The 27,205-nt window shown below is 43.3% G+C and overlaps 1 protein-coding gene across 2 annotated transcripts in view; it reads right to left on the bottom strand.

Annotated features, from left to right (window-relative positions):
• Positions 1-2,852: 2,852 nt before the first annotated feature.
• Positions 2,853-27,205, bottom strand: part of cntn1a (contactin 1a) — a 129,036-nt gene continuing 104,683 nt past the window's right edge. For both annotated transcript variants that reach the window (XM_083763727.1, XM_083763728.1), the window contains exons 14-24: positions 21,778-21,950; positions 19,835-19,958; positions 16,382-16,543; positions 15,890-16,039; positions 14,984-15,054; positions 12,620-12,854; positions 9,846-9,949; positions 8,361-8,553; positions 7,475-7,587; positions 6,662-6,818; positions 2,853-4,735 (exon numbers count right to left, since the gene is read on the bottom strand). In XM_083763727.1, the coding sequence (XP_083619853.1) occupies positions 4,659-4,735; positions 6,662-6,818; positions 7,475-7,587; positions 8,361-8,553; positions 9,846-9,949; positions 12,620-12,854; positions 14,984-15,054; positions 15,890-16,039; positions 16,382-16,543; positions 19,835-19,958; positions 21,778-21,950 (1,559 nt within the window). In that variant the 3' untranslated portion in view covers positions 2,853-4,658. The remainder of the gene's footprint in view (positions 4,736-6,661; positions 6,819-7,474; positions 7,588-8,360; positions 8,554-9,845; positions 9,950-12,619; positions 12,855-14,983; positions 15,055-15,889; positions 16,040-16,381; positions 16,544-19,834; positions 19,959-21,777; positions 21,951-27,205) is intronic.

Raw genomic sequence — 27,205 nt, 5'->3', positions numbered from 1 at the left:
AAGCCATCGTTCTCACAATAATGAAAATCTAAACATTTTTGTAAAAACAATATTGTTTAAAAAACAATCTGCCTAATGATGATGTCTCTGGAAGACGGCTTCTGAACTGCCCACAGCCCTCCTATGAGACACAGACTGAGTAGAAAAGAATCGTGCCATTTTATCATGATTATTAGTGAGGACCTATTATATGAATATAGGTTGAAAAGTGATGAAGTGGTCCTTTAACTTAGACTCTATACCCATGTTAGGTTACAGCTAATCAGCTAATGAATATATATAGGCCTATACCTAAATGGTAGCCTACTGTCTGCAAGTAAAATCCAAGTAATTTCATGTCAACTATGTTAGACACAGCCTAAGTGTCCTGACTTGAACACAACTGTCTGTAAACTCGACAGCTGGCTGGGAAAGTGCAGTATCAATGTTACACAGTCACCTGAGACCCAGGCCTATGAAGGCCATATGCTATGGCTCTCCCTTGTTTCTCCCTTGATTTGTTCCCTGTGTGACTTCAAATCAGCTAACACTGACAGCCAATGAGCCCTTTGATCGAAATGTAGCTGAAATGTAGCTGAAATCTGAATCTAAATGTGATTTTGTGGACTAAAATCTCACTGACATGGGACATATATCGATCTTGTTGTCATCTGTGGGGGCACAAGATAGGAGGAAAAACTATAGTTTCAGGATAAAAAATATATATAGATGACCGTTCTTATCTGTAGCTTGAAAACAGATTAAAGTGAGAGAGAGGTTTTTTCGCAGGGGCTGGAGATGATTAAGATTAAGTTGCATCATGGCATCCCAAAATAATCCATTATTTGAGAGGCCTTGAAGACTGCAATGTTGTGTTCAGTGTTCATAAATCATAAATGATGCACTATATTGGCCATTTGATACCTAGGAGTAGTAGGAGCTCAGCTGAAACACAGCTATGAATATTTTAGAACTATGGGCTTTCAAAATCTGAAGTTACGGTTCTGTTGAAGATGTTTGAATCGAGGCTGTGTTCATCAAAGAAAGTCATTCAATGTTACTATGATGACGGCTATTTTTAAAGGGTGATTGCTAGTAAAGATGGTGTTGCTAGCCGGAACAGCCAGAACACTCCATGGTTCTGATCCATATGACAATGATCTATAATGTCAAAGAGTCCTTTATAGCGAGATGCTGAACCCCACAATACAGAACTACAATACCATTATCCCTAAGCAAGCAGCACTGGGCAGGAGCTAAAAATGGCAAAATACAAAGTAGCCTACTGCATCATGCGGCGAGTTTTCCATAATGTGAAAATCTATTTAAATCCAAGATGGGGAAACCTCCCATCAGCAATTCTTGAGCCAGACACCTCAGACCCCCAGCAGTCTAAACTCCACTGGAAAAGTGCTCTGAATTCGATAGCCCATTTTTAGAGCAGTTGACCACATCTATTTCTGGCACATTAACTGCTTTGCAAAAAAATTATGACAGTGTAAGTGAGTGTTTGAAACAGTCTGCGGCCCAACAGGGGTGGAGTCTGATGAAGATGCCTCCGCCATTGAAACGTTAGTCCTGATATAGCACTTTAATAAAAATGTCCTTGATGCTCCAGTTCTTTCATTCTGGTGGATGCATTGTATGAAATGAGACTATTAGTTTTGAGTTGCCCTGAATGTATGGACTTGTTAAACAATTGCAATGTCAACCTTGTGACTGATACCTGGACTCTCACTCTGGCTCCAAGAGTCATACTTAAGTCTCAATGATAGTGAGACTTAAGTCTCACCTCCATCCAGGTTTCTTCATAATGTGTCCACAAGACTTGCTTCTAAACTAAAGTTCATTCAGGTGTACCATAAAAATGGATCTCTTATAGGCCTACTCATTCCTGCAAAACACACACGCACGCACACACACACACACACACACACACACACACACACACGCACGCACACATCACATCACATCACATCACATCACAGTATTTACTAAGAGTCACAATGAACTCAAAATACTTGCCTGGAATATGTTTCTTCTGATCATTTCCATTGATTAAGTCTTTAAAACCGTCTTGATTCTTGATTCATTTTTTCAAGTTTACATGAAAAGAAGGACAATAGACCGGCTCAATAGTTAACTACACTTTTATTGTTCCTTTTAAGTCCAGCCAATGAGAGTCCAGTTTCATCCCTCTCAACATGTGCTGTTCATTTTCAGTGAACCACTGAACATCTGCAAACAGCCAAACAGCAGTGATGTGATGTCGTCAACACCCCGACCATCATAATGCATGAGACTGTCACTGTAGGACTATTTCTGAGCTTGGATGAGTGACTTCCCTTTAGCCAGTCTATATGGGTTTCCAAAATCTCCTCGCATCGTATCATTAAGTGATAATCTAACATTGTCTCAGTATCTGCCATAAAGGGATGTCACTCAGGAATGTAATGTATAGTTCAAAAGGAAGCTGAGAGGCTGGTATGAGTCGATTGCAAAATATGGAGCGTTTACAGAACCATTTTCTGTTTCCAATGTCATGCATGTTAGAATGTAACGTAGTGCCATCAACTTCCTCCAAATGATCGAAGTTCAAGGCATTCATGCTTTTGGCAACATTTCCGATGATTTGTCGCATGATGGGAAACTGGGAAAGCACTTTGTGGTGGATGTTTGATATAATCACAATGTAGAAGCATGGCTAGCATCAGTTGCACAAAATATGAAATCTATATTCAGAGCAATCCAAAACGCAGCATTGTTTTGTTCCACTTCGGGAAGGGGGGAGGGGGGGGTGCGGGTGATAAACCTCTAAAACTGTGGGTCATCATGACATACAAATATATGAATAAACACAAACAAAAACAACATCAATTGATAATGGTTTTATATATCTGATCACATGAAACTCTCGTGTTAATAAAAAGACAAAAAAATAAACAAAATTGGAATAACAGTATGAGCTTTGGATGGGTTCTTAAAGTTTACACGGATGGCTTTGCTTCATCTATCTCCCGTTTTGCACATACTGTATACCAGTTTATGAAAACACAATACATTGTATATTCATGTTATAGGAGCTAGGCAGGTTGTGTTAATAGAAAACATTACGTAGCCATCGATGCACACAGACACTGCACATAGTTACGGTGTGTTATGAGCATCGCTACCGTTCACTGAACTGTTATTAGAGACACTTTACTGTAGAAGATAGAAGATTTAAAAAAAAAGAAGGAAATGCCGACATTCTTTACAAAGCACCAGATGGTACAACTGAGGCCCTAATTGATAGCCTGGTGAGGCCAGACTAGATAATGTGGATTCACTGAGTATCAGTGAATCCACGCTATGAGTCTATGGCCTTGCCAGACTACCTAATTGATACAGTCAAGACAAAAATTATATTTAAAATTGAAGTAAAACTCTAGCACAGAATATTTTCCCGTTCTCCGAGGCAAATATTATGACCATGATTAACACAACACTGGAACAAACGCTGAGGTTGTAATCATGATCAGCATCTGCACAACTCTAGAAATGTAACCAACACGTGGCAAGCAATGCAAATAGCCAGTCACACCATTTGCTGTATTTATGTTCTGCGTTCAAAACTATATGTTGGGTATACTCGCGAGCTCATTTCCTGTTTTTCAGTTTGCCATACATTCAACCTTACAAATGTGGATGTGGGTGCCGGAAAATGATCTCACCCTTCCGCCTTAGTTTTTTTTCTTTCCACTTTTGTCCACGGAACCATTTGAAATTATAATTCCAGATCACAAGGTTTGCATGCACACACTTATAGTTGTATTCTGTCAATCAAGCGCATGTTATGATTTGGAAATAAGCTTTGTCTGCATGTAAAATCTATCTCTTACTAAAGAAGTTAAAATGACAATAGTATATTAGATAGCAAAACCATATAAATTATTGCATATTATATTATATTAGCATGACATACAGTACATTACTCTTTTGTCTACAATGCTCACTAATAAAACTGAGTGTCTGCAGAGGTTTGCTTTGACTGTATCTCTAAAACGGAGTGTGCTTCATTTTGAGAGCGAAAACAAAGGAATAAAAAGCCACTGAAATACTAAATAAAGACAAACACGTAAAAATGTAATAAACTCATATACACTTATCCTTCACAACTATACATCTGTTTAGCTTATACTATGGAATGCAATGTATTTTAAAGATAGATTATCCAAAACATCATCAAATGAAACCGACACTTCGCAACACGTCTGCATCTACAGGAGAGGTTTGCTTCTTCACATAAGAAACCCTGACCAGCAGACCGGGCCACAGTGTGCACCGTAGTACACACACTCACACTCTGTTGTCCATTTTTAAGAACAAGATGTTGTGAAAGATAAGAGTAAACGTTTACATAAGGCATATCGAACAAGTTGACAGAACTCCTCCATCACTCCTCCGAGAGATGTTTTTGTAGATATTTAAATAAGGGATATCTTTGTCCGTTTTCCAATTTCTTTTTTTTTGTTCTTTGACTGTTCCCCCACCATACATATTCCACGGCATGGGGGTTGGTTTGGAACACGGCGTTTTTCCGGTTGCAGGGTGGCGGGACCAACGACAGATTGTGTAAAGAGTGCGAGTCCTCAAAGGCGTCAACCTTCCAGTGTCTCCCGAGACAGATGGCGCTACATTCAGAGGTCCAGGCAGAAGACAGCCACCAGGAACACACACAGCAGGCTGTGTGACGCCACGGTCATGATGCCATCACCTGGTCAGAGACACAGAACACACAAACACTGTTATACTCCGCATCCATGAAGAACAAATAGCATGGCTTCCCTCTGTTATTGAGAAGCTAAATTAAGTATAAGGTAGTAACTTAAAGTTACCTGTATAACTGGCTTGAATCCACCCAGTATGTAAAGGCCTACATCTTAAAAAGGTAAATTGGAAACCTTTCTTCAGTCGAGAATTGCTTCATTCTTTTGTATTGGGCTAAAGCGACATGCATATGGTCTCTGTCAGGTGGAATGTGTCCAAAACATAACCTTTTAGGAATCAAATTCAAAAATAGCAAAAGCAGCAGATCTACAAGCTTGAAACGTGGCGCGAAGCAACACATTTTGATGCTTATGTGTGTGGTTAGCCTATCGTAACATGCCCAGAATAGGAACGCTGGGATGCGCACAGTGATATTAAACTAGTAAAAATATAAGATCTTTTGACTTGGACCACTGCAATCCATCAAACATGAAGCCCATATGTGGGTGTGAGGTGCAATGATATTATACCGCATCTGTGTGGAGAACACCTTAAAACGGCCCTCCATCTGTCAATGCCACGGCACTCGAAACCCCCCAGCGGCTTAAATTCCCGGCCCTGCAAAAATCAAGCTGTCAGGTGGGTCTGGCCCAAACGATAAGGGATAAGGATAAGGATACCTCAGGGGGGGGGGGGGGGGGGTTCCCAAACTCATCAAGATCAATTACAGAGGCTTAAGACCACTTTCTAGCCAGTGAGACCGCCAGTCGGCCCACTGGCCAGTAAAGGGATAAAGCCAGTGGGCCATCACTAGGTCTTAGTCATGGACTAGAACCCCCCCCCCCCCCCTCCCCTCGTAGCTCTCCAATCTAAACTATGAAACATAAAGTGACAGCTCTGCTCTGGCCCATGAGAACCCCCTGACAGAGACAAATGACTCCCATCGTCATCTGTAAACCTTGTATAATCCCCTCCAGAGAATGACAGAATGTCATATCAGCTTTAGGATTGTGACCAGTTCTCAGTCACTAATTTACACCTCACTCACTCTTACTGGTCTCAATATAGTAGTATGATATTTTTAAAGTATAGTAGTAAAACAACACTGAACACAATAGAATAATCTCCAATTTACTATTGACCAAGTGGAGCAATGAGGCTTATTATATTGCTACTGTAGTAAAAATTCTTGAACCAAGTTGAGTTACATTGAAAAACGTATCTCATACTATTGCCAGATTCTTCATTTAATTATTAACAAATAAGAGATCGGAGTTTGATTAACTGCATGAAATCTATCATCCCTACTCTGTGGTGAACTTTCAGCTAAAATAGCAGATCTACAAGCACACAATGTGTCAATACTATAGAGCAGGTATTTTCAGCAAAGAGATTTGGTGTTGAGGGGAAAAAGTAGAAGAGCCATGGGGTACCCTGGTCAACTAAGGTAAATAGGGATTAACTGGATAAAACTGACCTGAAGCCGATTCTACAAAATGCCTTAAGTTTATATATTTTATTTTTGAAGAGAATCTTTTTAACTCAAATCTTTGCTTCTGGTGGTCCCCGGAACAAAATATTATTTTAGATGGGGGCCAAATACATAATGTTTGGGGCACCACTGATATAGCGAGGACGTAGAATACGCACATCGACAGGTGGGTGCTGGGCTAAAGAGACTTCAGTTATAAGATGGATGGAGCCCTCACAGGCACACAGCATACATGGTATAAAAAATACTTCTTTATTTGTCTGACAACGTTTCGATCCTGTGGATCTTCATCAGGTTACACTGATATAGCAACATGCGTTTTTCAGAAAACTGTTACGATTTAGAAGAATTTTTTTGAATCGGCCTCAGGTTAAAATGAAAAATGTTCCCAGTGCAGGTTGCTTCCATAGATATAAGTGACAATAACGCATAATATTTGACCTGTGATGTGGATTTGTGCCACTGCTCCGTCGCCTCCCTCACTGTGTGCCCGAATCTCCACCACATAGTTTCCGTCTGTGGGCATGGGCAGGTCAATGGACCTCCTGCTGGTTGTGTACAGCATTCCTGTGCTCTTCCCCTTCTCCCTGTAGAGGACCTACGCACGCACGCACGCATGCACACACACACACACACACACGCACACACAATCATTTTAAAAAATCTGTTATTTAACCTTATATCTCTTGGACCAGGAAAACTGTCTGACAAGCATCGGTTTGACAGACGGTAAACCTCTTATCTCCATATTTAATTTTAATTTAACACACTACAGTGTCACACAAAAGCATCAAAAGTAACATATCTGCAAGCTCGAAACGCGGCATGATAGGAGACCATGACATGAAAACCACACTATGTCATCTAGCCTCTGTGTGCAACCATGCAATATAAATGGTAAATTATGCATTTATATAGCGCCTTTATCCAAGGCGCTTTATTTATTCATACGGCAGCGGAAACCATGCAAGGCACCAACCAACACATCAGGCGCAATTAAGGGTTCAGAGTCTTGCTCAAGGACAAATCGACACCAACTCTGGGGGAGCCCGGGATCGAACTGGCAACCTTGCGGTTACCATCCGGCCACTCTACCCCTGAGCCACCGCCGGCCCAAAACCTGTATCCAAAACGTGTTTGTCATAATATCTCACTTTTGTGCACGCATGCACGCACGCACGCACGCACACACACACACACACACACACACACACACACACACACTCAGGGTAAATGCTATGAACTAATACCCACCTTGTAACCATCTATCGATGACTCGTTAGCCATGGATTCCACATGTTCCCAGACGATATTTACAGACTGACCCTTTAACTTTTTGCCAATTATTTTGGGGGGCCGACTTGGAGCTGTTGGAGAGGAGAAAGAAAGCACATTTGATTCAATCTTCCATATGTAACTGCCTAGCGCACCGGTATGCTTCTATACATTTATCCTGATTTATATTTATAAATCTTTATCCCACGATTTTGCAACCCATTTTTTCACCCATTGTCAATTATCTAATGTCATCCTGGGCGCTACACTTCCTCTGCCAACCTGGGGGGGCAGCGGACTGACCTTATGCTTCCTTCTACTGTATGCATGAGGAGTCCAAGCTGCTTCTTTTCATCTGACAGTAGCGTGTGGAAGGAACACGTTATTCTGACTGTAGCGTATCTGACAGTAGCGTGTGGAAGGAACACGTTATTCTGACAGTAGCGTATCTGACAGTAGCGTGTGGAAGGAACACGTTATTCTGACAGTAGCGTATCTGACAGTAGCGTGTGGAAGGAACACGTTATTCTGACAGTAGCGTATCTGACAGTAGCGTGTGGAAGGAAAACGTTATTCCATCCAGTTCCTTTCCCCTCCATCAGGCGCCCTGGCTTGCCAGGGGGAGGCAGTTTAGTGATCAGGATTACTGCATGTTTTTTGTGAGGGTAACTACCCTAGGGGACACGGGGAGAACATGCAAACTCCACACAGAAAGGCCCTTTCGACCACACGCGCACACGCACGCGCACACGCACACGCACACACACACACACACACACACACACACACACACACACACACACACACACACACACACACACACACGTACACACACACACACACACACACACACAAGGTGACGCACGGGCTTTCTTGGTGTATATCTGGAGGACGTGCTGGCTGGCCGGCCCATAGCCGGCTGCGTTGTAGGCCCGGACCTCAATGAGGTAGAGGGAGTCGGCCTTCAGGCCCTCCAGTCTGGTGTGGTTGTCCTTTCCCGAGACCACCGTCCTCTGAGCTCCGCCCTCGCTGTCCTCTCCTTCTTTCCAGCACTTCACCTGGATGCACACAGGTACAGTAGATCCAGTACAGGTACAGTAGATACAGTACAGGTACAGTACAGGTACAGTAGATAGTGAGTCACCATGAATAACCTTCAACCTGAATCAAACAAACCTTTCCTTGTGCAAATGCAAGTCGTACCATGGGAACATTTAAAAATGTTTCAAAATATGATTTGACTGAGACATACTGTATTTAAAGGTACTAAATATATTTACACGCACACACGCACGCACGCACAGGGGCACACACACATACACACACATGCCCAGGCGCACAAATACTGTACAGTACACTTACACACACACACACACACACACAAACACAAACAACACACACACACACACACACACACACACACACACACACACACACACACACACACACACACACACACACACACACACACACACACACACACACACACACACACACACACACACACTCAGAAGACCTTCTCGGACCGTTGCACACCTCAAGAGAATAAAAGGTTGCGAAATATTACTGGTTAGTATTATGACCAAGTGCTGTTGGTCTGTTGCCAAGAGACTTGGTCTCATTTTAAACAACAGACTAAACAAGCTCACAGTGCAGACAAGCTTTAATCATGTTTAAGACAAGCTATAGTCACGTCACAGTCCATTTCACTAAACAAGTCAGCACACCAATTACATTTGTTTCCCCAAAGCTTACAAGGGTAATACATTACATAGTGTCAGAGCTCATAACTGCCTTTAAATGTTTACTAGTCAGCCACACAATCCCCTTAACCAGACACTCAATCCTCCTGTATTGTCCTGGCAGACAGAAAAATTACCACTTATGTGACAAAGTCTGACAATTCTGTTTCAACATTGAAAGCAGTGCCCAAACAAAGTGAATGGATGTCATTAACAAATCAAAAATAGACAACAATGTTAGGGAGGGACTAATGGAGGAGGCATCCAGTGAACTAAAAGACAAGTAATTTTATGTTTAGTTGCGCTTTGGTGTTGCGCTCTGAAAATATAGCAATTCTACAAGCACACAACATGTCATACTGCGACACGTTGTGAGCTTGTAGATCGACTATTTTCAGCATGCAACCAAGTGTAAAATCAGCCATTACGACGCCATCAAGGCAACATAAATTTTACTCGACAAAATCAACTAAAATGTTGACTAAACATTTACTAAAACTAAAACTTTTCAGCTGACTAAAATATAATTAAACTAAATGAAATTGTATTCAAACGCATATGACTGAAACCAAAATCAACACTGATCAACAGATTGACCGTGGACTGACCTGGTATCCATCTATGTTGTTCTGAGGGACGGGCTGCCACCAGACGATGGCCTCAGTGGCAGAGAGAGCTTTGCCTTCTACGATGGCAGGGCCTTCCATGGGAACTGGAGACAGGACACACATGGAAGAAATAAGAATACAGCAGCTCAAAGTGCTGAAAATACAGAATAACGGTGCATATATAAACTAAGTACTGTATATTTACCATAGGAGTCAGACTGAGACAACCGTTAGTGAAGATATGCCCCTCAGAGGGTATTGTCATGATGTACAGCATCAACACAGTCTTACAATTACAGTAAACGTGTGAATACATAATGGCACCAGGATGTACAGCATACTCTCTAATGGATCCATTAGTCTGACTGTAACGTATAAACCATCCGGTGCTTGTTCTTGGTTTATGCCTAAATGTTTATAGATGCTGCTAAATGCACTCAGCTGCTCACAAGTTCCCTAGCATGAATGTACTTCCATCACAGTGTGGAACAATTGCCGCGTGGGGCATCAGCTGGCCTGGCGGTCCAGGCGCATGCCACACATAGGCTCTGGCCTGACAGCGCACCACGTGTTTGAGTCCCGTTCATGAAGACCGTTGCTCTGTGTCTCTCCCTCTTTCCTGTCTATCTTTAACCTTGAAAGGCAGAAAAGCCAAAAACAAATCTTAAAAAACAAGTGCAGTGACAGAAACCCCTCCTGTCCATGACCACTCTATTGCTGTGGCAGGGACACTTCAGGTGTAGAGCATCCGTTCCCACTGGGACAAAATCAATACTGGGAACTTCCCAGAATCCCAGTATTGATTTTGTTGACTAAGACTATGACGGAAAAAAAAGCTATGATGACTAAAACTATGACTCAATATATGGACAATTTCGTCAACAAATAAAAACTAGAATAAAATGTTAGGGAGTTTGGTAGCGCTCCTGTGTTCTCTGAAAATAGTAGAAAGAACGGCTATTTTCAGCAAAATATGTCAAAATATGACATATGACAAAAATGTCTTGTGGCAGGCCTTGATCAATCAAGGCCTGCCAAAATACATTTTTGTCGTCAGAATCAACTGTAGATTTAGTCAACTAAAACTAAAACCTTTCAGATGACTACATTAAGACTAAAACTAAAAGGAATTTCATTCAAAAGACTATGACTTAAAGTCAAAACTAAATCAGAAATTTGCTGTCAAAATCAGCACTATTCCGTCCCAAGAACCTGTCCTCAAATGTTTAACCTCCACACTGGGCACAGCCCCAACACAACCATTACCTACAGTGTCACATGGTTGCACACGCAACCACAAGCAATACACAGACACACATGTACTGAGACATGCACGCACACAAAGTGAATATTATGTACATGCTCATGACAGCCATGCTAGACAGCTAGCTGGGTTTTTGCCCCGTGGTTATCTCCGCCGTCTGTCAGTGGAAGTTAATAAGTGGGCTAAATGCTCTGCATCCTTGGGCAAATTATCAGCTTTCTGGTTCATGCTACACAGATCATGATAATCCCCTTCCAGCTGAAGGCCGGGGAACGAGGGAGGGAGGGACGTATGGAGGGGAAGATGGGTTTGCATTCAAGCAGGTATTAAAATTCCTCACATTTATACAGGAGAATTGCTAGTGGATGCTACTCTACTGCAGCACACGCGCACCAGTGACCTGACACTGACAGATGGAATAGCAGAGTGTTGGCATGTTGAAGAATCCCTCAGTGTCTCTCTTAAGACTACGGCGACCTGAAATGCCAATACAAGATCAGTTCGGCGCTCTTCCCTGTTTTACTTTAGTTTTATTTTTTATCCCACAATTTTGTAACCCATTTTTCACCCCTGTGTCAATCATCTAATGTGATCCTGGGCTCTACACACCCTCCACCAACCTAGTCCCCATATATGGGGGACAAGGGGAGAGCAACGGACTTGAACTCATGCTTCCTTCATGCCTGAGTGTCCAAGTTGCTCCTTTACACCTGACAGGGGGGAGTTTCCCTGGTTGGACGTAGCGCGTGGAAGGAACACATTATTCCAACCAGTTCCTTTCCCCTCCATCAGGCGCCCCGGCTGGCCAGGGGGAGGCAGTTTAGTGACCAGGATTACTGCATGTTTTTTGTGAGGGTACCTACCCTAGGGGACACGGGGAGAACATGCAAACTCCACACAGAAAGGCCCTTTTGCCAACCCCGCCTTCGTTTTTTCGGTTTTTTATGTCATATGAAAGCAGAGAATCATAGCTTCAAATTGACATATTGGTTGTTCAGTTTGACCCACCAGTTTTGGAGATATGGCTTATAGAGTAATGTCTTGCAGAAAACAGCGAGTTGAGAAAACAGGCTTGAAAGGTTCACTTCTGTGGTCTCTAACATTACACCTAGCTACATGTTTAAGCATTTATTTCATATTTACAGTACCCCGACTTTCAGCAGCTGTCACAAAGTTTCCCAAGGGAGTTGGGTTGGAACAAATGCATGTGATGTAGACACCTTTATGAACACATTTGTGAAGAAAGCTTTTTTTTGTTTTAACCGTTTGTGTTAATTAACACCATGAAACCGCCATTACCCCCTAGAGGACGTTCGCGCACCACAAGGGGTGCACGCACCACAGTTTGGGAACCCCTGCTCTAAACGGTCCCTTTTGTATGTTTGAGTACATATATACGTTTGTATCTACAACAAGTATGAGCTCTAATTGGTCTCCATTGTGGACACGGTGATGCACACAAGGTCCCGGATTGAGAGAGATCGTATGGCGTGTCGGTCAGTATACTTACGGTCCTGTGAAGAGTAGATTAGGGCTGGTTGACTGTAGGGTCCCTCTCCTCTACTGTTGAAAGCCTTCACTTTGACCTGGAACTCTGTCGAGGGAGGAATGGAGGGATCCTTGTGTACATATCGTCTGGCCTGGGGATCAGCCACCGCAATCTTTCTCCATTCAAAGCCATCATGGGGTTTGAAGGCCAGGATGTAACCGAAGTCGCTCCCATAGTAGTACTGTGGTTGCACAGGCTAATAACACCGGGAACCATCAAGCGATTAGCCAATTAATCCACAAGTAGGACTCATTACCACAGTCAGTCGTTTACATACAGTACACTGAAGAATGACTGTACTGCTGAGCGTTATTTAACCACATGAACCCTATTCTGGGCATAATACGTTGTGAATTGTGATCTGCAAGCTCAAAACTTGCATTGTGAGCTTGTAGAGCTGAATTTGTTTTTGCTATCTGACAAGGAAGAACAGTATATACAGTAGGGTTTAAGTGGTTTAAAACTGTTATAGACACTTGCCCGGCTACATTGGCATCGTCTCAGCCTCTACTTTTATCGTGTCTCATCTCCTCCTGTGCCGTCTACACTGTGAGCTCATCGTCACACCATTATGTCCAGCGAGACGTGCCTGCGTCAGGCACTGCCAACCTCTAAAGACAATAAGACATGGCCACATCTTACAGCTGCTAAGGACAGAGCTGCGGGGGCCTCTGCCAAGCAAAGAAAGAGCCTATTTGACCATGAGAGCTATAGCGATCCAGGCAGGCAAATAGAGGATAACAGCTCCAGTTTGATCACTGTTTTGACTGTGTTATGGCTGTAGGGTGAGGGATTGTCCACAGGCATGAACGCTTTTACAGCTGTGTGTGTGTGTGTGTGTGTGTGTGTGTGTGTGTGTGTGTGTGTGTGTGTGTGTGTGTGTGTGTTGTGTGTGTGTGTGTGTGTGTGTGTGTGTGTGTGTGTGTGTGTGTGTGTGTGTGTGTGTGTGTGTGTGTGTGTGTGTGTGTGTGTGTGTGTGTGTTTATTTTTCAGTTCTGCAGTGTGATGGATTTGAAGGAAACTTTTGGCCACTACAGTAGCTTTAGCTGCTGCTGTGCTACACTGTGGTGTTAGATGATCTTCATCATTTTACTTAAAGCTTCACTGTAACTCTCTTCTACCCACTGTAGTGCCGAACCTTTTTAATAGAGCCAGCATGTTTGCTCAGGGTCAACATTTGTGACAGATCCTGTGTCTAGGTGAGACATTAGCCTAAGATTTAAACTTTTCTCTACGAGAGTTTAAGTGCTCTCACCCCTGTGTACACTGGAGAGACACCATTTCAGAATTAGCAACTCCATATGTACAAATGCAAAATATAAGGTGCTTACGCTCGTGCCCCACAAGTTAGAGAGGTGGTAGGACTTCTAGTTTAATGTATTAGTCCATAGCTTTAAATAAAGAAGTGTTTTAACTTTTAATCCAGTCTGTGTCGAAATCTTTAATGATTTTCCTCGTTTATGTGCAAAGGCGAAACAGCGCCCCTTAGCTTACAGTAAAGACTCAGTTGTACAGCAATACACCTCCCGACATAAGTTAAAAGCAATGACAATGTCAATCAAATGTACAATTGACATTGAATTCAATGGCATCAAAGAAGTCAACTTTGTTTGTGTTTTGATTAATATAGGCCCATTCATACTGTACTTCACTGCAATTTTGAGTATTTCCAATTTCCAATACTTTTACTTCTACTCCTGTTTATATCAGAGGCAAATATTGTACTTTTACTCCACTACAATTATTTGAAAACTTCAGCCACTAGTTATTTTGTAGATGTTGATTATTATTACAAAAAATACATTAACCACTTCTGCCCTTCAAAAATAGCCGATTTAAAAGCGGGTTTGTAGATCTGCGATTTTCAAAAGAGTTTTGATGATGAGTCCTACTTGTGGATTAATTTGAAAACATGAAACAGGACATTCTGCATAGTACAGTACTTTTACTTTGGGTATTTTTGGTACATTTTGATGCCAATGCTTTTGTACTTTTACTCAAGTAAATTTTGATAACCCCACTTTTACTTAAGTAAAAAAGTACACACACGTGTACACACACAAGTACCAGTACACTGGTTGATGGAAAAAGTACAAATGTCAGCTGAAAAGCAGGATATCGTCTTTGTCTTTTTTTTGTCAGTGCTTTTAGATGGAGAGCCATGTCTGGTCAACTAAGTTTGTGGCATTTCCCGACGCAGTCAGAAAGAGAAGAGAGACAGACAGACACAGTCAGAAAGAGAAGAGAGACAGACAGACACAGTCAGAAAGAGAAGAGAGACAGACAGACAGACACAGAAGGAAAGTGGAAAGTGCCCAGACCTACCGTCCAAGTGATGGTCAGCTCCCTGCTGGTGCCTCCACCCCCGCCGATGTCCGAGGGCGCCACCACAGGAACTACAACGAGACAGCAAACGCCAACCCACATGTTGAGAGTCCATACAAACAACGCCAACCCACACAGGCCCCTGAACCCTGGCACAGACTACTGAGACATCTATCCCCCGCAAATACAATATCAATGTCTCGGGGCCCATGCCAAGCGCAACACCTTAATGCTCATGTGGGAGGCACACCACCTCGGGTCTCGCTCCCGAGATTCTAGCTGCTCGGTCTCGACTCTGGCCAGGATTATTGTTTTAAGAAGAGGTTACTGTAGGCCTGTGATTTCCATTTTATAATTGAATTTCAAGTGTACAATTTCACCAAAAGTGCTCATTTGTCAAGGTTCATGTGGTGCATTTGGCACCGTTGCTTGTGTCGTAGGGACTGTGTCTGACTCATTCCCTCAGTAATAGTTTGTGTAAGTAAAATAGGGGTCGAATTAAAGTGTCACAACCAAATAGTTTTTATAGAATAAATACATTTTCGCTTATAAAACAGCGATGCCAGGGTTAATGTGGTTAAGAAAATGAACTCTGTAGCAAACAACAGCTTACCAACTACCAAGAATTTTGACTAAAAAAAAGCTTACTTTTACAGAGTGAAATTCAAATTTACTAAGTGTTGAGGCTTTAAGTGGTAAATGTCTGAAAAATACACTTTAACGTGAAATCCAACATGATGGTGCTGTCAAGCAAAGTCTATGAAGCTACCTATTAAATCTATGAAAAAGATTAATCTGCAACATCTGCTTCATCTCTCGCTCTCTCTCAGCTACGGGTCCTTGGCCTGCAAAACATTGAAGACCCCAGCGTTAGTATTTAGCCCTCAAGTGGGTTCATGTCCTTACTTGCGTCCAGGGTGGTGACTGTAGGTGAGGGGCTGCTGGGGTCCCCTATGCCCAGGGTGTTGGTGGCACTCACCCTGAACTCATACTCTGTCCAGGGAATCAGATTCACCACAGTGGCTTCCTCTGCATTGCCTTCAACATCTGCAGGAGCTACACAGAGAAAGACACAAGTTGTCGTTTTTTTTTTCAAGGTTTCAGGGGAAATAGCACCGTGTGTTAAAAAACGGTATACGGTAGTATAAGGTTGTAGTGACCCAGAACTGAGCAGAAAATATCCATGAAACAACAATCTATTTCGGGGAGATAAAGTCCTATATTCTGAGTGACTGTGGCATCCCAAAATTACATTTGACCCATCTTTTAAGAAACACGCAGCCAACCACGCACTGCAAGGACCTATCTCGTGTTCTTCTGACTCACCTTATTCTAGCACCAGCTGAGCATTAAGGTAGCGGAGGTTTATTTAAGCAGCCAGTGGACTGGAGCACTCACATGTCGTGGCTTCCTTCCACACGTCCTTTGAGAAGGAGTCCCTGCACTGGATGGTATATTTGGAGATGGGGCTGTGGTTGTCTGCGCCACGGCTCCACTGCAACCTCACGCTCTTGTGGGTCTTCTCGCTCACCCGCACTCCCCCTGGGGGGCCCGGGGGCCCTATAGGGAGGGAAAGGAAAGGATGTGGGTGGAGGTGTGAAAGAGTGGAGAGAATACAGTCAGTGGGGACACATAAACGTTGTCTGACGTGTAATGTATTCACAGTATATTAGCAGCAGCAGCAGCAACAGGATATCATATTCCAAAGACGCAGGCGTGGAATTAAGAGGGTACCAAATCTTCCATTTCATGCTCAGAGGGTTAAATCATTGTAAAACCACTCAACTCTTAATCACCTGTACATAGTCCCCAGGGCTCTATATTAGGTTTCCTCCTGTTTTTCACCTACACCAAATCTCTTAGCCGAAGATAGCTGATCTACAAGCTCACAACACATTGCAAGCTGGTAGATCAGCTATTTTTGCAGAATGTTTGCCCCTGAATTAGGACGTGAGAGTGTGGTTAAAACCACTTCATGCCTCGACACCAATCCCCCCCCACCCATAAAAAAGACAGCTCAGTCTGTACAGTATGTGATGCATATCAAACACAGCACTTCTGCGGGTTTCACACTTATAACTCCCCCTCTAAAAAAGACATCAGCTGAGATTGATGGATTAAGAAATTAGAACCTGGGGCACATTGACATAGAAGTATATTAACTGAGCCTGAGGCGTACATTTCTTTTCCATCCGGTGTTTTCCTTGGGCACTCTGCTCTTCTCACTTCTACTTCTTGAGTAAAACGATGGCCTAATAGAAAACCCAGACATGTGTCGGCAGGGGGGGATGGGGGGGGGATGGGGTCAGCCGTCCAACTCACAGCCCCCAGAAATCAGCCAAGGATTTCCATTTTTTCATTTCTGTCACAGAATACAAATGTGAAGAACTAAGGCGATTAGACATAGCGCCGGAGGGGCCGTTAAGCCTCCACTCCGCTTCCCTGAAGAGAAGTTGTAGCAGTAGTGAAGCACACTAAGGATATCTCTGAGAAATACGTCCCATCTCTGTGACGGATGAGGTACTGTACACGTGTTCTATGCATCTGTGTGGACGAAGCACTATATGCTGTGGTGCCTGTGGGCTTAAAAATAGACAGACCGCGTGCCCGTCGCCGTCGGAGTGAGACGAGCACGACTGGCAGTGCAAGTCAGGCTTTTTTGTTTTGGGTGCATGGCATCTTGACCAAGCACGATTCGCAAATCAAATCAAGCTCTTGTGAATATTGGTGATATTGACAGACACCGGGAGAAGATCACAGGGCATGACTCAGTTCCTAGACTGTAACAGTACACTACCATAACACTATTAAAACGGCTCTCCGCCCTATCTCAAATACCCGGCTAATAATAAGCTACAGGTGCAGAGACGTGTTTTTGGCCGTGCCGATCTCACGTATCGGATTCGACTTCCTCATCTGCCTGTTGATAAATGGCTGTCTTTCATCTCTCCCCTCTTTCCGTTTCCCTGACTGTTGGCAGTTGGCACTCCATTAGGAGCGGCCCCGGAGGAGGGGGGAGGGGGCCCGAAGGGGGAGGGGGCCCCCCGTGTTTTGGTTCCACTCTGGGGGAAAAAACGTCACGGGCAGCAGCCGCCGCTGCAGCGCGTTCACCTGGCCGTCTGTCAACGCCTGATCTGAAAGCGACAGCGGTCGTCGTGGCGACGAGGGGGGGGCACCCCAGGGATCACCGGCGACCGGATCACCGACTAGAGCTCTTTAATTTGCGCTGTCTGAAGAGGCCCTTTGTCCGCCAACACTGGGCTACTTTCAGGGCCACGGAGGGAGAGCGGGTTAAGTCAGGCACTCACTCATCAGGATGTGTGGAGGGTGCAAACAGTAGGAGCATGATGAATCATCCAGGAAGTACATAATGTAACACGCGCACGGTGGAAGGCCCTCGGAGTGTGTTGCCGGTGTTGGGTTCGTACTTGTCGACATCCGCACGCGCGGTCGGGGGGGAAACAAGTATAGCGCAATCAATGGCATGCCACGTCAAGCGGCTGTGGTGAGAGATGGGAGATCTCTGGAGGTATTCCAAGCCTGCTTGAGTTGTCACTGCTGTAGCCAACACATTTCTGGTATTGAGTAATGTGAAAATGATAGCCACAGTGCCCCCAATGGGTCTACTCTTATCTAATCTGACACGATATGTTTACTAATGTTCAGTTGTTACAATAACCTCCCTTTATTAGTGTCAACGTGAATCCAATCCAAAAAACGTAACTCAATATACAGTACTCGCTCTATCCTCTCTATATCTGTGCGTGCGTGATAGATGGATGGATATAGATATATAGATATAGATATAGACAGACAGATAGACAGACGCATTGAGCTTGTAGATTGGCCATTTAAAAAAAGCTGACGCATACAGGTATAAAGTGCTCATGTGGCCTAATTAATCACTTCTTTTGGGCTTGTTTTCATAGACCTGGCTGCTTGTTTCTCTCGCAAACTCTGGCAACACCGTCTGCATCTCCTGTGGTTGACCTAGCTGCAGGACACGAGGCATTTCCTTCCACAGCGTTTTTTCCAGAGCTTTCTACTGTCTCCGCTCTCGCATGGAGCCTCAGGGTTAGCGGCAAAAAGGCTATGGTCTGGTAACGCTGGCAAGATGTTCTCCTCCGTCCTCACACACACACGCACACGCACACGCACACGCACACGCACACGCACACGCACACACACACACACACACACACACACACACACACACACACACACACGCGTGTGCCAAATGGAACCGTAAGGGTCCATTTGGCTTCGTCCATTTGTACGCTCTTTGGAGTTAGATAAACACTATATTCGACTGTGTATTCGAGAACATGCCGTGTGTGCTTTAGTTCTTTCTCTCTGTCTCTCTCTCACACATACACGCATGCACGCACGAACGCACACAAGCATGCACGCACGCACGCACGCACACACACTGTACACACCACTTTCAAACAATATTCAATATTCAACAACAAGGAATATTATAGGAGTATATTCATTACACAGGATATCATAGCAGTGTTTGTTGCCTTAGGAGTGTAATTTAATATTCCAGACTGTTTTACAGAGTTTATACTACTTCTTATTCTAACGACATTAGCGATGAATGACACAAGATTGGATTCATATTTAATAGAGCAGACACTATTTCATGAACATTGACATAAATCATTTCCCACTCTGTCACTCCTGTCAGTTGCTGAATTTGTGCATACTATTACTGCTGTGTGCATGTTTATTAATAATCCTGTTTTGAGTCTTATAGCCTTGAATGCATGCATGCATGCAGTGTGTGCGTGCGTATGTGTGCCTAATGCACGTGCGTGCGTGAGAGTGTGTGTGTGTACGACTCACCCCTGACAACCAGGTCGGCAGAGGCGGTGACATTGTCGACGGGGGTCTGGGCAGAGCAGGTGTAACGTCCTGCATGGTTCAGCTGGGAGTTCTTTATCAGCAGCTCCCCACTGGAGCCTCCATTCTGGATGAACACAACACAGAGTGAGTAGCTTATCTAGACACTCCTGCTTTCCAAGGTGTGATTTGGGGTCCTAAGGATGAATACAAAATGAATATCAACATCTTAAAACCAAAATGTTGAATTGTGGGTTTGAGCTCACATGCCCTTTTGGTAGCCTCGGTCCCAGGCTTACTTATCTGCGAGAAGAAAAGCCTGGTCACAACCTAAGGCAGAGAAGCTATCGGCGGTTGTATCCTCCGGAATATCCGTCAGATGTATTTCCCCCGGATACGATCTTTTCCCGACCAATCACAACACTTGTTTCATTTGCGGAGAATGTAAACTGATTTGTAAAGCATCAACGTAATTTCCTTCGGCGATACTTCCGCTAAAATCCCACACTTCCGCTGATAGTCTTTTCAGTCGCGGTCTTGCCCAGGGTGCCCTTTTGGGGGGTAACTACACCTGTCAGTGGGGAGTGTTGGCTGGGAGGAGTAGGACTAAGGCCCCATACGCCAAAATGTTGAATTGTGGGTTTGAGCTCACATGCCCTTTTGATGTAAATCAAAAGGGGGGTTAACTACCTGTCAGTGGGGAGTGTTGGCTGGAAGGAGGAGTAGGACTAAGGGTTCTCCATAATATTGGCATGCAAAAGGAACACAGACAGACAGCGGGTACTCTGACAAAGCCCCCGACAGTATGACTCAGACATATTGGTGGGATCGGTGGTGCAACGTTAGTGCGAACCTCTTACTTAGCTTACTTATTGTCCTATTGATTACTCTTTTAAAACGTTTTTTTTTAAATATCCGTTGAATTTTTCATACATACTCGAATTAACGCAAAATAACTAATTATTATTATTTAATATAATCGATTACATTGATTAATTCAATGAACTTTTGCAGCACTATTGTGATGCACATTTCATCGGCCCCAAAACATAGATTGTGAAACGCTCAGAGGTTCAGCTTACAGCCCGGTACACGGCTGTAAGCAGGACTTCAACCCCATACCAAGGCAGAAGGGATTGAGATATAAACCTCGGTCTTCCAATTAAGTGAACTGGAGGGAGCTTTAGTCACCGGGCTTTAGACCAACGCCTCATTAAGAGCTGACAGGCGAGGGACGGACTTTGTCACGGGAGAAAGAGCACGCTCGCTGCTGACCGCCAAACCAAGGTCAATCTTTTACGAGAACACATCTTTCCGTAACACTTGGTACAGCTAACTAGTATATAAACTGCATGAGTCATATTGGCAGTGCTGATACCACATAAATGGCATTAACTGGAACATACACCCCCTTTTTGTGACAGGGAAAAATAATAAGTGTTGTGTATAGAAATGGGCCATCATCAATCATAATCATCATGATGGCGCTTGGCCAGTATAACGACAAATGAGAAATGCTAACCGCTGCCTACGGTTTAGGGAGCTGCACCAGGAGAGAGAGAGGCCATGTCAACGATAATGGATGTGAGCGGATATTGCTATTAAACTGATATACGGTGCACAGGCAACATCAGTCTGAGCTACTTGGGTAAGGCATGCTAAATGGTTGCTGTAGTCACATTCATTTAAAAAAAAAGAAGGGGGCTGCCTTTTTCCATTCCAGGTATTCCAATGAAAACATCACGGACATCAGTGTGACCTCAAATGTTTCTATAATTATACCATTTGACCTGGATGGTCTCCAGGACCAAGTTTAGAACGCAGAGTCCTGATATTTTGTGGTCGGGGTCGAAAACTGAACTTGAATCAGGCAAAGCACTCAAAGAAAAGCCTCCTGGACTACACACGGTTCGCTGTGAAACCTCAAGCCGTGACATGATTCTCACCGCGCTGCGCTCGTAGTGCTGGCTCTCCTCGTCCACGTCGATGACCCTGCCGTCCACTGACCAGACGAAGGTGATGTCCAGGGAGGCGTCGTGAGACGCGCCACACTGCATGCGGGCGTCCTCCCCCACCTTCACGTCCGCGTTGGACGGAGCCAGCGTGATCTTGGTGGCATCTGTGGGAGGAAAGGGAGCGGGGTCGACACAGGGGTCATCAAAGTGTCTGTGCCAAGGACAGCTATACTGTCCTCCTTGACCCATTTTGACCTGAGATCAGATTCAAAAAATGTTTTCTACATCCTGACAGTTTTCTGAAAAAGCTATGTTTCTATGTCAGTCGTTCTTCGATTTTTCAAAAATAGCAGACCTACAAGCTCGTAGCGCGCCACTCGGTGGCAGGCTATGACCTTGTAGATCTGCTATTTTTCAATAGCTAAACCATAACGGAATGCTAACACCAAAAGGGGTTCCCGCCCAAAATGGGTTAAGGTGTAGCAACCACAATTAGACAGCGAGCCAAACTCCATTCACAGAGGACATGAGAGTCAGGATGTAGGCTAGCCTACAAGCTCGTAGCGTGCCACTTGTAGGTCTGCTATTTTTGAAAAATCGTGAAAATATTTATTTCAGAAAACTGGAGGATTTAGACGATTTCTTTTTAATTTCAAGGTCAGGCCTAAATGGGATAAAGTGAGTAAATGTAAATATAAGTGTAGGTTACATTCGAGGTTATGGTAAGTATACCATATATGTGAATACTCATTTCACAAACATAAGAACTGTACCAAATCCATGCAACAATAATATATAAAGACTCGAAAGAAAATAGCACTGATTAAACAGCTACAGTACATCACAGTACTTAATACAAATGAGACAAGGCTGTGTAAAGGCTGTGTCAACAAGGCCTTAGAAGTTAGCATACTGTATGAACAATGCTGTATGAACAAATCACTTTCACACAACTAATTCAAGCCTAAATAATTGATAATCAAAGTCACTTACAGACAATGCTTGCCTGGAACAACAACAGAAATGACAGCATAAGTTTGCTTGTATTTAGCCCAGGAGAAGAATTAGCAAGAGAGGACAACTTTGCTTTACTTCCAGTATCTGCGTGAGGTGGGCGGTAACATTATTAGGAGACGGGAAAAATGTTGGAGTCTAATCATTTCCAAATGGGAGAATGAACATGAACACAGCTCTGAACCATTGCTTAACTCCATGTAACCTGACTCCACCAGATGGGGCAGCAGAGAGTACACTGGGTTCGGGTTCAGGAGGGGGGGGACCCAGTATACTCTCTGCTGCCCCATCTGGCGGGGTCAGGTTAAACTCCATGTTCACTGAACTAAATACTGGACCCAATCATCACAAGGCACACAATATTTACAAGATATTCATAGTAAAGTGGCTTCTTTTAGCGAGACAAATCAGGAGAACATCTACTTTGTTAATGACATTTCTTTATCCCAGCAACAAACTTTCGGGAGGGGAGAAGCAAACCACGCCGTCGCCTACTATATTTAGGAGACCATTTGTAGGCTTTGTGTACCATTTCGCGTCTAGTGGCTCCAATGAAGTTGGCCCATCTTCATACATAAACCATCTTTGATTTAGCTCCAAAAATGAACTGATAAAGCGGAAGTGGAGCATCTTCCGTTTCGTCTTTACAGTTGCGCACATTTATCCTAATATAAATATAAAACATTTAAGCATATATAGCTTGTTGCTTAGCAGAAGAGGAAATAAAACATATCTTTTCGTGAACGGAAATGGCAGCTTCCGTTACTCAGCTCATGGGGGCTATAGTCCCAGACTCTAGCGTTCGGAAATGCGCCCTGAACGCACTGGTGTGCTCTCTTGGCGTTCGTTTATTCAGTGCACTCGGTGCGTTGTCGTTAAAAAATCCAGTGCGCTGCGCACCGGGTGTGCCGAGTGCCCGCACTGAGCGACCCGAACCTGAAGCTGGGGTTGTCTGGTGTGAATGCGTCACAGCTGTGGTCGTTCGTAAATAAGGCACACTGAACGCACTCTGTGACGTCACCGCCCACCACAATCAACAAACTGACCACATTCCCGGTGCGCATTTCCGAAAGCACCCTATATAGCATTCGGAAATTGTGGAATAGTTGTCTGGTAACATGAGACTAGGGCCTAGATTTTGAAGGTGCGTTTTACCTATGGTAATACATAAATTGGCCTCGCTCTGCGCACATTCGTATTATGAAAGGCATATCGGCCCGTGTTGAACGCACTCGGCCCGTGTTGAACGCACACACATTATGGCATATGGCGTTCCTGAATATTTTAGCATTGTGGGAGTGTCCATATGTTAATTATTTCCGCTTTGCGCAATTTGCTATTAAGCCCCTTGACCTAAAGACACTCAGCGCATAACGATTAAACGTGGGTCTGACCACCTCATAAACGCAACAAGCACTGTTTGATTTTACACTTGAGCGGCTCTGGGAGGCTGGTAGAGTGTTGCCATGTCTGTTTATTATAAGCGGCTTCTTTTTCTGTAAAGTTGCTTGTAAATATTGGTAGTTGTACTATTTTGTGGTTGCTTTTCTTGTTTCTAAAGTGGTTATTTGGGCTTTTCTCCTAATGTTGTTTAAACCAGTGATCCTCACACAGCACATTCCCATGTCAAGGATCCCCAGATGAATGCATTTGCCCAACTAAGGACGGCTAATCCAAAAATTAAATAAAAGAATTCCAAGATTACTTTTGAAAATAGCAGATCTATACCAGCTCACAATGCATCACATTCATTCATTAAAACTATGAACTCTGACTGCAGGGGGATATATATAATGATCATTATAACAATGCAAGAACATATTTAACATTATTTTAATGTGGTGTCATTAAAAATGTATCTGGATATGGCAGACTCACTATCATGGCACTTCATTTAAAATAGGTTACAGACCCCTGTTATATGCGCTTATTTTTATAGACCTATTTACTTGTTTCTATGAGACATGGCAACAGCCTCGTTTTGCGTCTTTTTTTTTTAATGTTGAGATTAGAAACGGCCATAATTCTTTCATTTCTCAACCTTAAAAATAAATAAAAACATCTCCATAATCCGTGGGAAGTTTGCTTTCATATGCTGTATCACACCCGATTCAAGTCTTCTTCAATAAAATGCTACGAGCGAACTCAGCGAAGACCATACCATCGGGGCCACAGCATTACGCAGCACGCATTCAACTCATTCCTTCGTCGTGACTTGAATGAAATAAAATATAATGAACGTTATTTTACTGGTGTTTTTCAATAGAAACAAATAAAGAGCGTGTGTAGGCTACTGTGTGCAAGTGCAACAGTGCATGCATGCACTAGGCTATATTTCTTCCGTGTCGGGATGGTGATTGAGCTCTTCAAGTTCACAGCCCGTTTGTCTTTCATAAAAAAACGTTGATATTAGCCTATAAACACTCATGGTTCTCTCATTTCTCAACCGTTTTATTAAATGTAAAAATCTCCATATTCCTTAGGAATCTTGCTTTCATTCGCTGTATGGTACATGGTTCTATCGTTATCGAATTAAACAATATCAAACGAACTTGCATGTTCGGGGGTTAGACGATTCTGGGAACATTACGCATGGATTGCCAATTTGCCAATATGCTGCTATCTACTCGCAGTTCTATTCCGATCTGAAAGGTATAGGTGGGTCTGTTCTTTTGAGGCATAAAGGTGATAGCATGCAGTGCAATAGGAATAATTAACCCAAATGTGACAAAGTCATGTCATGTCTTCTATGGTGCCAGCCTGAAGAAATGTAATACCACGATCCCCAAAGTGCGCATTCCGTATGTGACATCAGCTGACTGGTAAATAGAATAGTACGGACATGTTGATTGGGTACGTCTCAAACACGCCTTAAACACACCCATGACTAATTCAAGGCCGTTTTGCGCACTCCGCGGGGTGTCAAAAGCGCTTCTTAACATGCCCAAAATTGCAATATGACATACCACACGCCCCCAGCTCATAAAACTGTAATATTATATGTAATATTGTTCCACTTGCATAATCGACCCCTAGGTCTGTACCATTAAACAGGAACACTAGGGGGTGTCAAACACAACTTAAAGGGCTGTACCATTCACAGCAAAAGTGTAGGGGTGACAATGGTAGTCACTGAAATAACGCAAGGATACAATTGACTGGTGGGCAGAACAACAGCATTTATCTGCTGTGGCAGTGTTGATTTCGTCGACTTAAACCTAAGATGAAAAAATGTTCGTCGACTACCTTTTTTCACTGACGAAAACTAAATGGAAACTAAATGAAAACGAAGCTATGATGACTAAAACTAACACTAATATACTGACAGTTTTGTCAACAAATAAAACTAAAATGTTAGGAAGGGACTAGGGTACAAGAGATCCAGTATAAGTCATTTTACACTTGGTTGCATGGGGAAAATCGGCTATTATCACTAGCAAGTGTAAAAACAGTCATTACGACGGCATCAAGGCCCGCCAAAATACATTTTAGTCGACTAAATCAACTGTAGGTTTAGTCGACTAAAATCTTATGTTTAGTCGACTAAAACTAGACTAACACTAAGACATTCCTTCCAGGTGACTAAAATGTGACTAAAACTAAATAAAAACTATTCAAGAGACTAATGACTAAAACTAAAATCAAAATTTGCTGCCAAAATCAACACTGATCTGTGGCAAAAGTTGTCCACTGACTGCACTGAGTACTAAGTATTGAAATCCTGAACACAGAATAGATTTTGACCATGCTGCATTGCTGCCTGTATACAGCCAGTATACCAGTTGCGGTCGGGCAGAAACCTCTTATCTCCATATTTTATTTATTTAGTATCAAAAGTAGCAGATGTGCAAGCTCATAGAGATGCTTTTTTGAGCTTGTTACTTTTGATATTTACAGTTTTGGACATGTGTGGTTTCCACCCGACAAAGACGATATAGTGGCTTACTTGCAAGTCTCCAGGTTTTCTTCAGAATGGGACACAGATTTAACTGATACAGAAACACTATTATTAAGTCTATGTCTAGGAGTTTCTGGTTATGTTCGTCGTCAAAAAATAAAGTTAGATGGAAATGTTGCCTGCATGGTGAGGAGGACCCCTGGAGCGGAGGGATGAAAGCGACTCAGCTTTGAGGATAATGTGGGCTTTGATGATGAGGAACAACACAGATGGTGATGCGATATTCATGCAGGTGATTTGAAATTCAACACAGAATGTGTTTGGATGAGAAATACCTAGCCTGTCTATAGAAGCCCTGTGCCGTCTTTAATCCACTTGAACCTTAGAGCCTTATCCTTATCCTAGGGGCAAACATTCTGTGAAAACAGGCGATCTGCAAGTGTCTCAACACAACGCATTGTGAGCTTAATCTTTTTTTTTTGGCAAAGATAACAGGAGGGAACCTAA

The sequence above is a fragment of the Protomyctophum parallelum genome (assembly GCF_964188405.1).
Source record: "Protomyctophum parallelum genome assembly, chromosome: 4".
NCBI lineage: Eukaryota > Metazoa > Chordata > Actinopteri > Myctophiformes > Myctophidae > Protomyctophum > Protomyctophum parallelum.
This window is presented reverse-complemented; position numbering and strand designations above follow the sequence as displayed.